We start from the raw sequence: 14618 nt of genomic DNA, 5'->3' as shown, positions 1-14618 counted from the left end.
AAAAAGTTTTTTTTTTTTTTTTTTTTGTCTCGACAAATGAGTCTTCCATGCTTTTCCTCAGATCCTAGATTTTTATGGTTGACCTGTCCCTGGATGCTCCCATGCATGGATTTAGTCCAGATAAACACAGCATCAGAGGCTAACCCCAACAATATGTTTTCCACTCGATCGCTGCCAAGGCATCTGCATAATATAATTTAGTACGTGTCTGATCAGACATCTTCAGAACACGTACTATCCAAAGGCCATAAGGTGATCTTGTATTTCCTTCTATTGTTCTCTAGTGCATAACCACTGTATCAGAGAATGTGGCGGCTGCTTAGTATTTTCTGTTTCGCATGATAGACCGCCACTGTCATTTACCATGGGGAGAAAGACTCTGCTTTGTGCCAGATTTTTGTAATATTTGTATAAAACTATTTGTGGCATCCAAAAAATGCCATAATCAATGACAGCGTTCTAGCTATCTTCACTTTGGATTACATCGCTTCTTAGATTTCTACTTTGGTCATTTCTGTTTGGGAAAAAATGTTTGGTTTTGGCTCAGCAGTGTACAGAAGTGTGGAGAGCCATTTCGGCAAATAGCAACAGGCTATTTATTCCACTTCAGTCTTGACTGATGCCTCTAGCAACGAGAGGTTTGAGGTTTGAGATCCCAGTCAGTCCCCTTTCCACAACCTTACAGGAGTAAGCATTTAATTTAAACATGCCTAAAATGAAATTCCCCCACTTTTTTTTTTTCCTTAGGTCAATTTTTGCTGGAGGAGTCACGGCTTTTGGAGGCCGCTGAAATGGCAGAGAAAGCCGCCCAGTTGGACAGTGAAGAATTTGATGTGGTTTTCAGTGCAGCTCACATGCTCAGGTGAGGAGGACACGCTAAATCCATACGGACATATTTTTTTTCCTATGATTAAATGCCCATATTCCTGGACAAAGTATAAACATTTCTGTAGCACTTAGCAGCCATATTGGTTCTCAACTGGTTGTTTGCGAACCAAAAATGTGGTTTGTTTTTACAGGGTTGCAGCCAGCAGAAAAAAATAAAAAAATAAATATATATATATATATATATTAAAATTTAAATACTTTGTACATTAAAATACAGATACACTATATACATACAGAGAGAGGGTTATTATTTATTTATGGGAAGTTATCTATAAGTCTTATATAGATAACTTATAACTTGTATAAGTTATCTAGATAACTTATACAAGTTACCTAGTTTTTATGAAACTAGTATTAGTTTCATAAATAAATAAATACTTCATTTATTAAGGGAAACTTTTAGTTTCATAGCAGGATTGGACAAATTTCCGAATTGAAAAAAATTGAATTCATGAGTTAGAAATTCAATTAAATTGAAGGATGTTTGTCTGTGAGGCTAATAAAACTCTTCAAAATTTTCAAACAAGGCTCTTGATAAACTTTATATTTATAATTAAAAAAAAATACAATTTATGTACATTTATGTTTTTAATTCTGCTTACTTACATTCACATTGCAATTCCACTTACTTTTTTTTTTTGTTTTGTTTTTTGTTACTACCGTAATAAAAAATCAGTGCAAATCCAGAAATTTAACTGGAGTTTATTCAATTTCGATAAAGAATGGTGCCTTTTTTGTTTTTTGGGGTACAATAATTGTTACTATATCGGGTTACCACCTTGATGTCCAATGTGAGGTCTGGATCTTGAAGCAAAACATGCTGTGCTCTAGGATGTTTTTCTATCTCTTTCTCTTTTTCTTTTACTTCTTCCACCTCCCCATTTGCATGGCTGTTTTCTTTCCGTTGCAGTGCTCCGCAGGACATGTAATGGAAAGCCTGCATTAATACCCTCGCCTCGAGGTTTCTGTTGAATACACTTCTGATAATTACTACATGGAGTTCACATGGTATATAGTTACACACTTCCTAAAAAGTATTCCAATCCTACAGCAGATTTTGCACGGTGCTTTTTGCTACAAGAACACTTGGTTGTTAATTGCAGTCTTAGGCTGTGTCCCCTGCCTTCGTGCTAGCTTGCGGTCCGACTCATTTGAAGATCAGGTTCCTAGTGTGTTTGTCTTGGAAGGACTTGCAGAAGGGTTTCGGGTGGGGGGTGAATTTGAGTGGGGTGGGGAAGTACGAGGCCGCTTCAGATGTGTGGCTCTCAGGGGCCCGTCTGCACCGACACCGACGTTTGCTTCCTTACTATCAGTTTCCTTGCCCTCTTCAAACGAGCAGTGGTAATTCGAAACCCCGGCCAAACCGTGTCACTGCCTCGCAAAGTAAAATGCCACATTCTACTACTTCAAAACAAGTTCTCCCTTATTGTTGCGTTTGTTTGTCTGTGAAAATATCATATTTAGTTCAAGACAATTCATTGTACGTGTTTTTTTGTAGTATGCTAAACTGCAGTACTTTAAAGGAATAGTTCACCCAAAAAGGAAAATTTGCTGAAAATGTACTTACTATTTTTCATTATATCACTTGCATTAATTTGGCATTACAACACTCTGCAGTGAATGGGTGCCATCAGAATGAGAGTTCAGACAGCTAATAAATGATCACTGTAATCTACAAGACTCCTGTCCATCAATTAATATAAATTTATGCTGTGTGTTTGTAACAAAAAAATCCATCAAGACATTTTAACTTCAAGCCATTGCTTCTAGCTAAAGTAAGAGTCCTCTATAAATTTCTGAATCAGGAGAGAAATATGCTCAGATCAGGCACAGTTTACAAGCCAAAACACTTCTAAACAAATATGTTGGTGGATTGTCATGTGAGAGGACAACAGAGATGGACTTTTTCACTGGAGGAAGCGTTACGGACTTGTATTTTGGCCAGAAGCTTCGATTTGAAGTTAAAACGGCTTAATGGTGGATTTGTTTCTTACAATTACTCTGAATTTTGCTTCAAAAAATGTTAACCGATGGACTGGAGTCGTGTGGATTACTTGTGGATTATTGTGATGTTTTTATCAGCTGTTTGGACTCATTCTGATGCACAGGATCCATTGGTAAATTTGAAATGCATTTTAGAGAGGATTTTAGCATTCTGACAGTCGTCTGCTAAAAGCCTCTCCTTCTCCTTAAAGTCTAAATTAATCTCCTTTAAAGCACCTCTTTTGTAATTCACCTTCTTATACAATAAATTTCAAGACGATTGCTGTCAGACTTCGGATAAATTGCTTCCAGCCAGTGTTGCTCATGTTATTAATCCATAATCCATAGCTCTCCATTTGTTTGTGAGGAGTTATAGCTTTGGAGTTAAAGCTATAGCTTTGTACAATAAAAGCTTACCATAGAAGCTTTTATGTAATGCACTCTTACATGGTTGCATCAACGGGTCATGAATTATTTTATGCTTTTTCTCGGAAGGTTGGTGACCACTTTGGAATGAAATAATGAGTAGACTGCGGTGGGGTGGAGGAAAAGTTTGGTTGCCGAAAATTAAACATTTGGTTTATTGTATTTTGGAGGTTAATATCTGACTTGGGGAGGTCCAGTTGATGCTGTCTTTGAGATTTTCACCATTTATTGCAGTTGTGGTCGTGAAGACCAACACAGTCCTAACACAGTTTTGACTCTGTGTTAAGGGTGCTCACTTTCCCACAGTTGATTATAACAGAATCCTTTGTCCCTGCAGACAGTTGTGGTCACGATCAAGCCCCATTTTATTACATGCATGTGAATGTGAAAATTGCACAGACTCATCGTTCAGGAGGAAAGGATTGTAAAACAGAATTGTGGAGGGTGAACAGTAACACATGGTTTCGGTTAAATGCTTAAGTCCACTGTTGAGAATCAGTCATCCCATAGATTTTTATGTAACTTTTTTTTAAATAAAGTTAACAGGTCATTTTTATCCATATACATATTCAGAAAAGCTCATGCCATTTAATTCAGGTAGACAAATCATTTAAATGAGGGGTTTTCAAACTTTTTTGGTGAAGGCACCTATATATTTTAAAGGGGTCATATGATGCTTTTTTAAAGATCATTATTTTGTGTATGCGGTTACTGAAACCACGCCTTCTTTCTTTGCGTGCACATTTGGGCGGCATTATGCAAATATTTCCACATAGTGAGGTAGATATGTGGGGGCGTGTTAGAACGAGCCGTTTTAGGGGGGCGTGGCAGCGTCTTAACTTGGATAAAGAATATCTCTTTGGTTTTGAGACTTTAGTCTTTGCAACTTCAGGGATCTCATCTATGCACAATCAGCTTGTAACACTCCAAAGAGAAAGGAAAACTTGAAATCGCATCATATGACCCCTTTAAGGGAAAAAAGTAAATGTCACATGCAACGTTATCTTTATAATGTCATTGTACTAAATTTAATACATTAAATTAGTAAATATCATTATTCAAAATATTGAGTAATTAATGTTTCAAATATTTTTTAAAAGCAACCATTGTTTTATTCTCGTTTTATTTATTTTTGTTTCATTTTATTTTATTTTACTTTATTTTATTATTTTACTTTATTTTTGCTGACACAGAAACCAACTGGGCATCAACTAGACTTAAAAAAAAAATCACTGATCTAGATCTGTTTTCAGTAATTTGTAAATATAGGCATACACACCGTGCAGATTTGTCAGGTCACATTCTTATTCTACAATTAGAATCAAAGAACATAATGGTTTTGGATGACCCTTCTACTTTAAATTATTCTTATTGTTTCCCTGAATATTTTAATTATTATTTAGTTTTTTTTATTGTTAGTAGATAAACTATAAGGACATTGTAACCTACTTCTATAACAGCTGATTTTTCACAAACCAACTAAAAAAAAAATGACCTAAAAGTGCCGTCTCTTACTGTACAAAGGGAAGGACAACACCATGTTTAGCTGTTCGAAGTTCACCCTGACCCCATACATTCTCCCACTCAGCACTTAATTTTATTTTTGGCTTTTTTATTCATAGAATAGCAGAGTGAGGATGTTGAGAATGGGATTGGGAGATGTTGCAAGCCGAATTCAAACTTGTCCGCCATTGCATGTGTCCTAAAAACAACTTTTGACATCTTCAGCTTTGCTTGTAGAAATGTCCTCCTAAATTGTATTTCAATCCAGTGTCTTAATTTATCTTTTTCCTCATTCATCTCTCTGTCAAGGTTAAGAAACTGGAATGTTTCCCCACATATAATTTATCCATCATCTCACTGCTTGAATATTACAGTACAGTACATACATATTTTCCCTTAATAAAAAACGATTTCTTGAAACGTTTAACCTTAGCTCTTTTCAGCAAAGAGTTTTGTTGAGGATGAAGGAGGGTTTATAAAACCGGTCAGTATAAGGAAAGCGGACATCTATCAAAAATAAAGGAACTCTTCAGCTCTCTTTTATCATTACAACCCAGTCTTTCTTGGCCGACGGTCATTGTCTCCATATTGAACTCTCTTCAAAAAGAAGATATTGCTACCAGCAGGTACAAGCAGCTAGAGGATGGGGTTTTTTCCCATGAAAAATAAAACCTTAGAGTTGTAAACGCTAAAGATCTTCAAAGAGCATCCAATAGGTTGTAGGTCATGACCTAAGAAATGAGGGCACATTTTCTGCTCAAAAATTGTGAAGTCAGGCAGTTTTATAACCCTGTTTTCCATGGCATTAAAGTTGGTTAACAAATAGTCCACGGTTTAATGGCCAGCGATAAACTTGTGCAACAGGATGAAGTAACACGCAGTGTTTATTTGCTCTTTCAGGCAAGCCAGCCTCAATGATGCCGCTGAAAAGTACTACAGACAAGCAGCCAATCTGAGACCCAATGTAAGTACCTAAGCCGTGCTGCACATGGGACGTGTGCCATGCACACACATGGTGGTTGACTTTAAATGATTGGTGTGACTCAACTGCTCCCCATAAGTTGTATCGGTGACCAACTGTACAAGCTCTGTTGGCGGTTTTGGGGTTTGCATCAAAAAAACATCAGTCTCAAACTTTAAAGAGACGCAGTATGTCAGGGAAGTGTACTGTGAAGTTCGCAAAACACACAGTTGTTTGATTTCTTTGGAATATGTGGATGCGTTTGATGTTCAGTTTGCAGCTGCCTGAAAGGAAGTTGCCCTGTTCACCAGACAGAAGAGCAAAATGAAAAAATGGAAATGTAGAAAATTAGAAATATTTTGGAAGGCTGATATGAGGCTCAAGCCTATTAGGTGAAGTCAACTTTAGATTAAGGAAATGGTTTTGTTTTGCGTTTTGTTGTGTTTTTTGTTTTGTTTTGTTGTTTGTGTTGTGTCTTTTTGTGTTTTGTGTTTTTTGTTTTGTTTTGTTGTTTGTGTTGTGTTTTTTGTTTTGTTTTGTTGTTTGTGTTGTGTCTTGTTGTGTTTTTTGTTTTGTGGAATATGACTAATGAACCTTCATTAAAACATGAGTGGAATGAGTTTCAAATTAATTTAATTCAATTTTAACTGAAAATGTTATAAAAAAAACAAAACAATTTACATACATTTACATTTAGTCATTTAGCAGACTCTTTTATCCAAAGCGACTTACAATTATTATTAATATTACAAATTAATTATTAATTGCTAATTACTATAAATTATTAATTGATTTATTATGATTGTCTTTATTTTATATAATAAATATATCTCTTAGTGATGCCTATGTATGCTTTTGGGTTTCATACCAAGTATTTTGCATAACTTTCTAGTGTGTGAATTGTGAAAACAGGGTATTTTAGTTTGAAATGTTACAAATATAATAATAATGATAGTTTTGCCCCAAACTCTTGTCACTGGTTAAACTACCATTGCTGTTGTATTTAACAGCATTCTTAAACAGCATTTAGATGTAATATAAGCATAATTTGTTTTTAATGAATATTCAGGGAATATGTGTTTCAGCGATTGTCAAATAAATGTAAACTATTATTCCCTTTACGTTATTACTTTGAAGTGGGCTCAGAAACATTACTTATCAAGTTATTTGATACTAGTAGTAAACCTTCATTTTTTTCTAAATGCTGCCTTTATTTCAGTGTTGTACAGTGTCTGGACTTTTTGTCTTCAGGGATGTTTGTCTCCTTAGCAGCTGTTTCAACAAAAGTCCCAAGATCCTTTCCACATCTGGTACCGCTGATGCTGTGATTGCATGCCAGGATGGTGTTGTGAGGGATACTGTGCGGTTAGAGTGTAGGGTGAAGAGGAAGCAGGGAGGTCAGGAAACTTCTTGAGGCCACAGCGGGGCAGATTCCCCTCCGCTGCTCACTTCCTCTCACCTGATGCTATCTAGAAAGGCTCTATGTTGTGGTGACGGTTATTCATAGATTTTGGCTGGTAAAGGCACAAGGACCTACTCTAAAGTGAAATCTAATGTGGTGGGTCTCTATATGAACAACAATTTAAACGTTACACCCTTCTGAACAGTATACAAACACAAATATGCATATACAAATATGAATTGCAGGGCTTGACTTTTCAATATAGTTTTAAACTAAAATTAGGGGTCTTTTTTAATTCAGGTGTTACATGCTGTAATATGAAGATGTTTTTACACTGATGCCAGACTTTTTATGAATATTATGTAAATCTTTTCACATTTTTCGAAGCAGCTTTGTTTTAATTTTATTATTTTTTAAATTTGATATAAAAATAATATCAAATTTAGGTAAATTACTTTCATTAAAGAATTGAACTGGATAATCCCATTACAATTTAAACCAATGCATTTATTTGTTTATGGAGGAAAAAATACCTATATTATGATTTACAGTATCACTTTAGTGATTTAAAATAAATCATACCATGATTTTTGGACTTTTTTGGTCATATCAAACCCCAATTTGTCATATAAACACTCTTTTAAAAAGTCTGTAAAATTAGGGTCCAGTGTACTGTGTTGATATGAAGGAATTTTCCAAATTGATTTTTCACAGGTGTTTGCTATCTTGAATTATATATTGTTTTGTGTTGTGTTTTAGGGTTAAAGAAAACATCTGTAAACTGAAAATGTCCTGACAGAAGTACATTTTCCATTTTTCTATGGATTTTTTTTTTTTTTTTTTTTTTTTTTGTTTTTTAAGCGGATGCATATTTGTCGTAAAATAATCCTATGCATCTCGTGGTGTATATTCCAAGCATTCTGAAGGTATACTGAGGGTTTGGTGAGAAACAAACCGAAATGGCAAGTTATTATATTTTATGAAAATCTTACGTTGCAGTGCGTTTTTTTTTTTGGTTTTTTTTTTTTTTTTTTTTTTTACTTTGGTACTTGAAGCTAGTGAAAATACTGCTGAATATGGCTTAGAATATATTTGGTTTTGAGAGGAAGGTATAAATGTGTCACTCGAGTGCAGTTAATGCCACAGTTTGCAGTTCATTTGTCCCTCAGTCTCGTTTTGAGGTTTGACATCTCTGTGTTGGGTCAAATAGTGCTAATGTATTACTTATGCGTTGTGTAATTCTACAACGATCATCTTCTTCTACATTTCCGTGTGGAAAACCATGGCAGCTGGCCTAAAAATTCAGTTAGTGTTAGTTTTACTCTCATGAGTGTTAGATAATATACGACTCTCTCCCTTCAGAGGTGGCAAGTAAAGCATGAAGCATGTCCAAAAATGGTTTTTAATTTAAATCACATCACCTTGCAATGAAATATTTTTGACACATTAAATTTAGTCATGCCAACCTGTGTTTTAGCCCCAAGTGCTGCAACAAATATGTTTTTGTACGTCCATGTCGGGACTCATGGAATGTTGGGTTTAGTTTAGGTTCTAGTTTAGTCTAGTTTAGGCATCTATTGAAATCTCCTTATGTGAGAAGAATCAGCATAGTCAACATATTGTTTCCATTGAAGCCTGATGCATTCAACATCACTCATGTAACCCTGACATAAGTAAAACAGATGATATGCGTCCAGGAGAGTTATAGACTGTAGAATAACAGAGAGATTCTGGTTAAATTTATGGACATGTAAACCTGAAAACATTTCAGAAATGCCAGTGATTCGCTGGAACCTGGTTTGCTTGAGAAAAAGCATGCAAAGGACATTATTTGCTTCCTTAAAGTGACTATTTGGTGTTTTTCTTCCACAGTATCCCGCAGCCCTCATGAACCTCGGAGCCATTCTCCATCTCAACGGCAAACTCCAAGAAGCGGAGGCCAATTATCTGCGAGCCTTGCAGCTGAAGCCGGACGACACCATCACTCAGTCCAACCTGCGGAAGCTATGGAACATCATGGAAAAACAGGGCTTGAGGACCATGGCTCCTTGACTTGGACATATTTGATGGAGCACCTTCACTGAGGTTGTAAAGGAGATGTTCTCTCGGAGCTCTCACTAATGAGGTAATCAACATCCTAGGGCTTCAATCTTGGGTTACCTCATGGGACGCTTGAACATATGAGAGCAACTACGTCTGGTAAAACCAACAATCTAGAACTGTGGAGCTCCCCAGACATGTCGGGAGTTGTTAACTTGAAGTGGCCCATAGATACATACTTGAAGTCTCACGATAAATTAGATTTTAATTAGTTAGTCAATGCTTAATAGTCTTGAAGGGCAATATTTGCCCTGAGGCTGTATGAAATTGAGAAGGAATGAGAGTGCTACAACCCCCATGAGGCTATACTCTGCATGTACAGTACATTTCTTCATTCATATGATTGGAATCATTAATATTTAATGAGCACGTCATGGCTGATGGAAACGCGAAAAAAAATCATATCATCGAAACATCAACAAAATAATGAGATAAATAGACCAAACATGTCATAAACGTTTCTCACTGTAAAAAAAAACAAGCATTCATTGTGTCAAAATTATCGATTTGTGAGGTTGTAGACTTAATGACAATGTACATAGTAGCACGGATGATATGTAAAGTTTGCGGAATTTTTTGCAAATGCATTTGCACGTTCCATCAACGTTCCATCGATCCAGACACGCCTGCCCACGACACTAGATAACTTCTGGGTTAAAGAAATTGGATCCATTTGATTAATCTTGCCAGAAATGACAGGAAAACAGGAAAGGGACATTCGATAAGCTATATAGCCTGAAGGAAATGTTAGAAATTGAACTCGCAAGCTCTCTTTGCCTTACTTTGCGAAAAAATCTGTTCTGTAACAGAAGGATCCAGTGGGTTTTGTTTACTTGTTGCATTACTAATATAAGATGGGGATGGAAAATGTTCACTTGTTATAAAATCACATTCAGCAGTGTGTTAATTCACAATTACACTACCGTTCAAAAGTTTGGGGTCAGTAAGATTTTTTTTTTAAAGAAATTATTACTTTTATTCAGCAAGGATGCATTACATTGATTGAAAATGACAGTAAAAACTGAAAAGATTTCTATAAAAATAAATGCTGTGCTTTCTATTCATCAAAGAGTCATTAAAAATGTATCACTGTTTTCATAGAAATAAAATATATATAACCGTTTTCAAGATTGTTAATAATAAGAAATGCTTCTTGAGCACCAAATCAGCATATTAGAATGATTTCTGAAGAATCATGTGACACTGAAGACTGGAATAATCAGTCAGCATCAAATTTATTTTATATTTTAATAATATTTCACAATATTACGGTGTTTTTACTGTATTTTTGATCAAATAAATGCAGCCTTTGTGGGCACAGGAGACTTAAAAAAATAAAAAATAAATCAAATAAAATCCCACATTTTTGAAAGGTAGTGTTTATTAGATCTGAACATTAGGATCGTGGACATTGATTAGTTCTGCTGGCAGTGTCCTTTGACTGAATTGGTTCAGTTTAACTGCAAAGCTTCGACTGGTAACTTCTAACCAAATACAAATCTTCTCACTTGTTGCACTCATCTAACAATATACAGCTATAGTTTTGTAAGGGATTGTTTATATGTAATGTTGGTTTAATATTTTTCTTCTATGTTCGAGTGTATAAATGGAACCTAATATATAAAATGACACGTTACACAGTGTGATGTTGTTGCTCAAACACGGAAAACTGTGAGCCAGAATCATTATATACAACGTTTAGAATTGTTTAGTTCATTCTGCAATTACTTTTTCATAATTGTCTTTGTTCGTCCTTGTTTCTGATTTCCAACTTTGTATATGTAGTGAGTAGGAATAATTGGTGATCCCACCAATTTTTTTTTTACGAAGGATTTTTTGCGATATGAGCCTTCTCACTATCACGTTAAAAAATGAAGTGAAAATTTTGACCCCAAAAATTTAATTCTGTTGTTTCTCGCCCTCAAACCCATTCTGTTGAACACAAGAAAAACTGAGAAATTAAGAAAAAAATGGTGCATCTTTTCAATTCAATTACAATGGAAGCAAACATAAAAGTTTGCTTTTATTTTATTTCAAGTAGTTCATAGTGGTTTTTATTTTTAACTTTAGGTTTTAGTTAACTATGTCATGTACTATATTCCACATTTTCTGAAGCTGTACTATAGCTTTGTGTGATAAATTAGTATAGAAATGTCTTATAAACATCTTATTTGATGCTTTTGCAAAATTTCAGTCCCCCGTACATTGCAATAGCATGGAAATGAGCAACCAAATGTATTTGGAATGGCATGAGGGTGAAAAAAATAAAACAGAATTTTAATTTTTGGGTGAACGATCCCTTTACATTCGGATGGAGTCAGTATTAACTTATTCCCTTTTGTGTTGTCTTGATGAAGAAAAAGAAAGGAGAAAAAAAAGCAGCTGGCTCTGTGTTATATGTCAAAAGTGTATGAAATATTTCTGATTCAAGATGCCCTTTTTTAAATATGTTTTTAAGCTGAACTAATTCATCCATTGTTTCAACGAGACATGTGTAACGGGAGCATTTTCAAGGGAATAAACCCAGAATTTGTGATGCATTTGTCTAGACGGTCTCTCAGGCAAACCGGTTTCTTCACATTTCTGTACTTCCATTGTCCTCTCTTTCCTCCCAAAGTTAATGAATCCAAATGCAAATAATAGCCAATAGTCTGGTCTTTCTAATGTTATACTGATTAGAAAAGAGCATTTCTAAACTAGTACTGGACATTATGACATAATCATGCAGTATATTAAAAGTATAGTTGGCCCAATTTAAAATCCTGTAATTATTTACTCGCCCTCATGTCATTCCAAAGCTGACTTTTTTTATCTGCAGAACACCGAATAAGATTTTAAAGAACAGCTTTGTGACAACATGAGAGTGAGTAATGTACTCACACTCAGGCTATCCAAGATGTATTTTGTTTCTTCAACAGAACAGATTTGGAGAAATGTAGCATTACATCACTTCAGAATGAAGTGCCGTCAATGACAAAAACATAAGTAATCCATAAGAAATCCACAGTCCTTCAATTAATGTCTCGTGAAGCGAAAAGTTGCATGTTTGTTATAAGCAGATCCATCATTAAGATGTTTTTAACTTCAAAACGAATACATTTTCAGTAAAATGAATGAAAAGTTCATTTTTGGCTGAAATATTGATTTAATGCACAAAAACACCACTGCAATAGCATAAGAATGGAATAACACCTCCCATGTCGTCAAAGGACGCACGTTCCTCATAGTTCGCACATTACCATAGTAAACCATTTGTAATTTTATCCAGTCTCAGTCGTGATTGTGTCTTGTCTGTCCTCCACAGTGTAAGTTATCAGTATTAGTTGCTACTGCATCGATACTGTGCTGTTCTTAGCTGTACTCAGTGTGTCAGTTAAGATGACAGTTTTCACATCGACAATGCAGACTTGCATGACTAAGACACCTGCACCCGTACTGTAGGCGTGAGTGTTGAAGTCTTTCCTCAGGGATTTGGAGAGGTGGTGAGATCGACGTTGGTGCACTCCGAGCAGAGAAAGTGTTTACTTTAAAAAGTTTTTTTTTTTTTTTCTGAGCAGTGTTGCATTTGTATAAATGATCAAGATTTGTAGCCTTCCTTTCTTCTGTTTTTGTATAAAGACTGACATGTGTGCCAGATAAGACTTTTCCCAATGTCACGTTTTTCCATAATAAAGTACCCGGTGTTCTGCTCTCTTCTCCAGACTCTGTATCATTGAAATGCAAACATTTCAAAGGCCTGTGATCCATTCCCTTTCATTTTCTTTTCGTTTAACGTCATTTAACTTAAATGTTGGGCTCCGGTAATGCTTTGTACAAAAAAAGACTATAACAGGTAGCATTGAGTGTTATTGCTGCAAATCTTATGGTTATATAAATGCTTTAAAATAGAACCAAGAATTCATGATCTCCATGGAAACGGTCTTGAAGTGGGTGTCTTATGTAGGGGAATTATTGGTATCACTTTAAAATAAGGTGAATTTCCTAGTTGCTGCATTAGTATCTAGGTTAGTGTTAATTTATAAATATATTTTTGTTAATTATTAACTTGTGTTTGCTCATAACACACTAATGTTGAATTAAACGACTAGAAATGTTCAAATGTGTTATTATATGTACAAAGTTACATTAACTTACATTAATAGATGCTGTAAAACATGTTAGTTTATGGTATTTAATGCATGTTACAGACTTGCACTCTATATGTACAAAGTTACATTAACCTACATTAATAGATGCTGTAAAACATGTTAGTTTATGGTATTTAATGCATGTTACAGACTTGCACTGTCATTCAAATATTTTGGGACACTAAGTTTTATTATTATTATTATTATGTAATAAAATTAATACTTTTATTGATACTTAAAAAGTGGTAAAAATGATCAAAAGTGACAGTAAAGACATTGTTACCAAAAATATATATTTAAGATAAATGCTGTTCCTTTACTGTCTATTTATCAAAGAATCCTGAGTATCAGGATTTCCACAAAAATATGAATCAGCACAACTGTTTTCAACAATGATAATAAAAAGAAATGTTCCTTAGCACCAAATCAGTTGTTTGGTTTGGAAAATTCAGCTTTTCAATCACAGGAATAAATTAAAATAGATATTTTAAACTGTAATTCTTTTTCCAAAAACATTTTTAAAAATCTTACTAAACCCAAACTTTTGAATGGTTGTGTATTTACTAATATATTCATTCTAATAACTTTTTCAGTATTTAGTTTTCAAGTTGTTCTGTCACTTTTGTGTCTTGTTGCACAAAATCCAGAAATGCAGTTGCAATTCTCTTCATAACTTACTAATAGTGTATTCACACCACTTTATTGGTGGTGTTTGCACAAGTTTAATTAGTTACATAGTTTACATTTTGGGTTGTTCAGATAACTATACATATTCAATGTTGTTTGTGCTGCAGACATGAATGATATCTCATACCGTGCTGCTTAAAGTGATCACACTTACAATTTCCTTTTTACGTTGCGCAACCGAGATTCGCAATTTGTTTCTGAAAACGTGAAGGTAGTTAGAAGTTTAACCTGCAAATTTATTAGATATGTCATTCATATCTGCTCTTTTGGTCTCACTGCACAACTATGTAATGTAAATATTCACATTCACATCTGGGACGTGTGTTTCGCCCCTCCTCCACACACACTATCCTGTTGACAGCCAGAAGCCGTCCACCCTGGAAAGAAACTAAGCCATGTGTTGTATCTCACATGTTCTTCTCCATGGCCCTTTCTCACGTCGGATCACACTATGGGGCCTTGTTGATTTAAAATGTGCAAGGCGTTTGTGTGCATGTCCGCTACATGTTTCTCATCTTTTTTACAAAACACAGGTGTCTCG

General features: G+C 35.0%; 1 protein-coding gene across 2 annotated transcripts in view; it reads left to right on the top strand.

Moving 5' to 3' along the window:
- LOC107673141 (transmembrane and TPR repeat-containing protein 2-like) overlaps nucleotides 1–10216 on the top strand; it is a 121219-nt gene extending 111003 nt beyond the window's left edge. The window contains exons 10-12 of one of the 2 annotated variants that reach the window (XM_016466630.1): nucleotides 748–862; nucleotides 5701–5764; nucleotides 9036–10216. In XM_016466630.1, the coding sequence (XP_016322116.1) occupies nucleotides 748–862; nucleotides 5701–5764; nucleotides 9036–9215 (359 nt within the window). In that variant the 3' untranslated portion in view covers nucleotides 9216–10216. The remainder of the gene's footprint in view (nucleotides 1–747; nucleotides 863–5700; nucleotides 5765–9035) is intronic. The other variant, XM_016466628.1, reaches the window with a different exon arrangement.
- Nucleotides 10217–14618: the final 4402 nt, after the last annotated feature.

This window comes from Sinocyclocheilus anshuiensis, unplaced genomic scaffold (assembly GCF_001515605.1).
Source record: "Sinocyclocheilus anshuiensis isolate Anshui unplaced genomic scaffold, SAMN03320099.WGS_v1.1 scaffold304, whole genome shotgun sequence".
Taxonomy (NCBI): domain Eukaryota; kingdom Metazoa; phylum Chordata; class Actinopteri; order Cypriniformes; family Cyprinidae; genus Sinocyclocheilus; species Sinocyclocheilus anshuiensis.
Note: the sequence above shows the minus strand (reverse complement) of the source record. Positions and strands in the feature narration are given on the sequence as shown.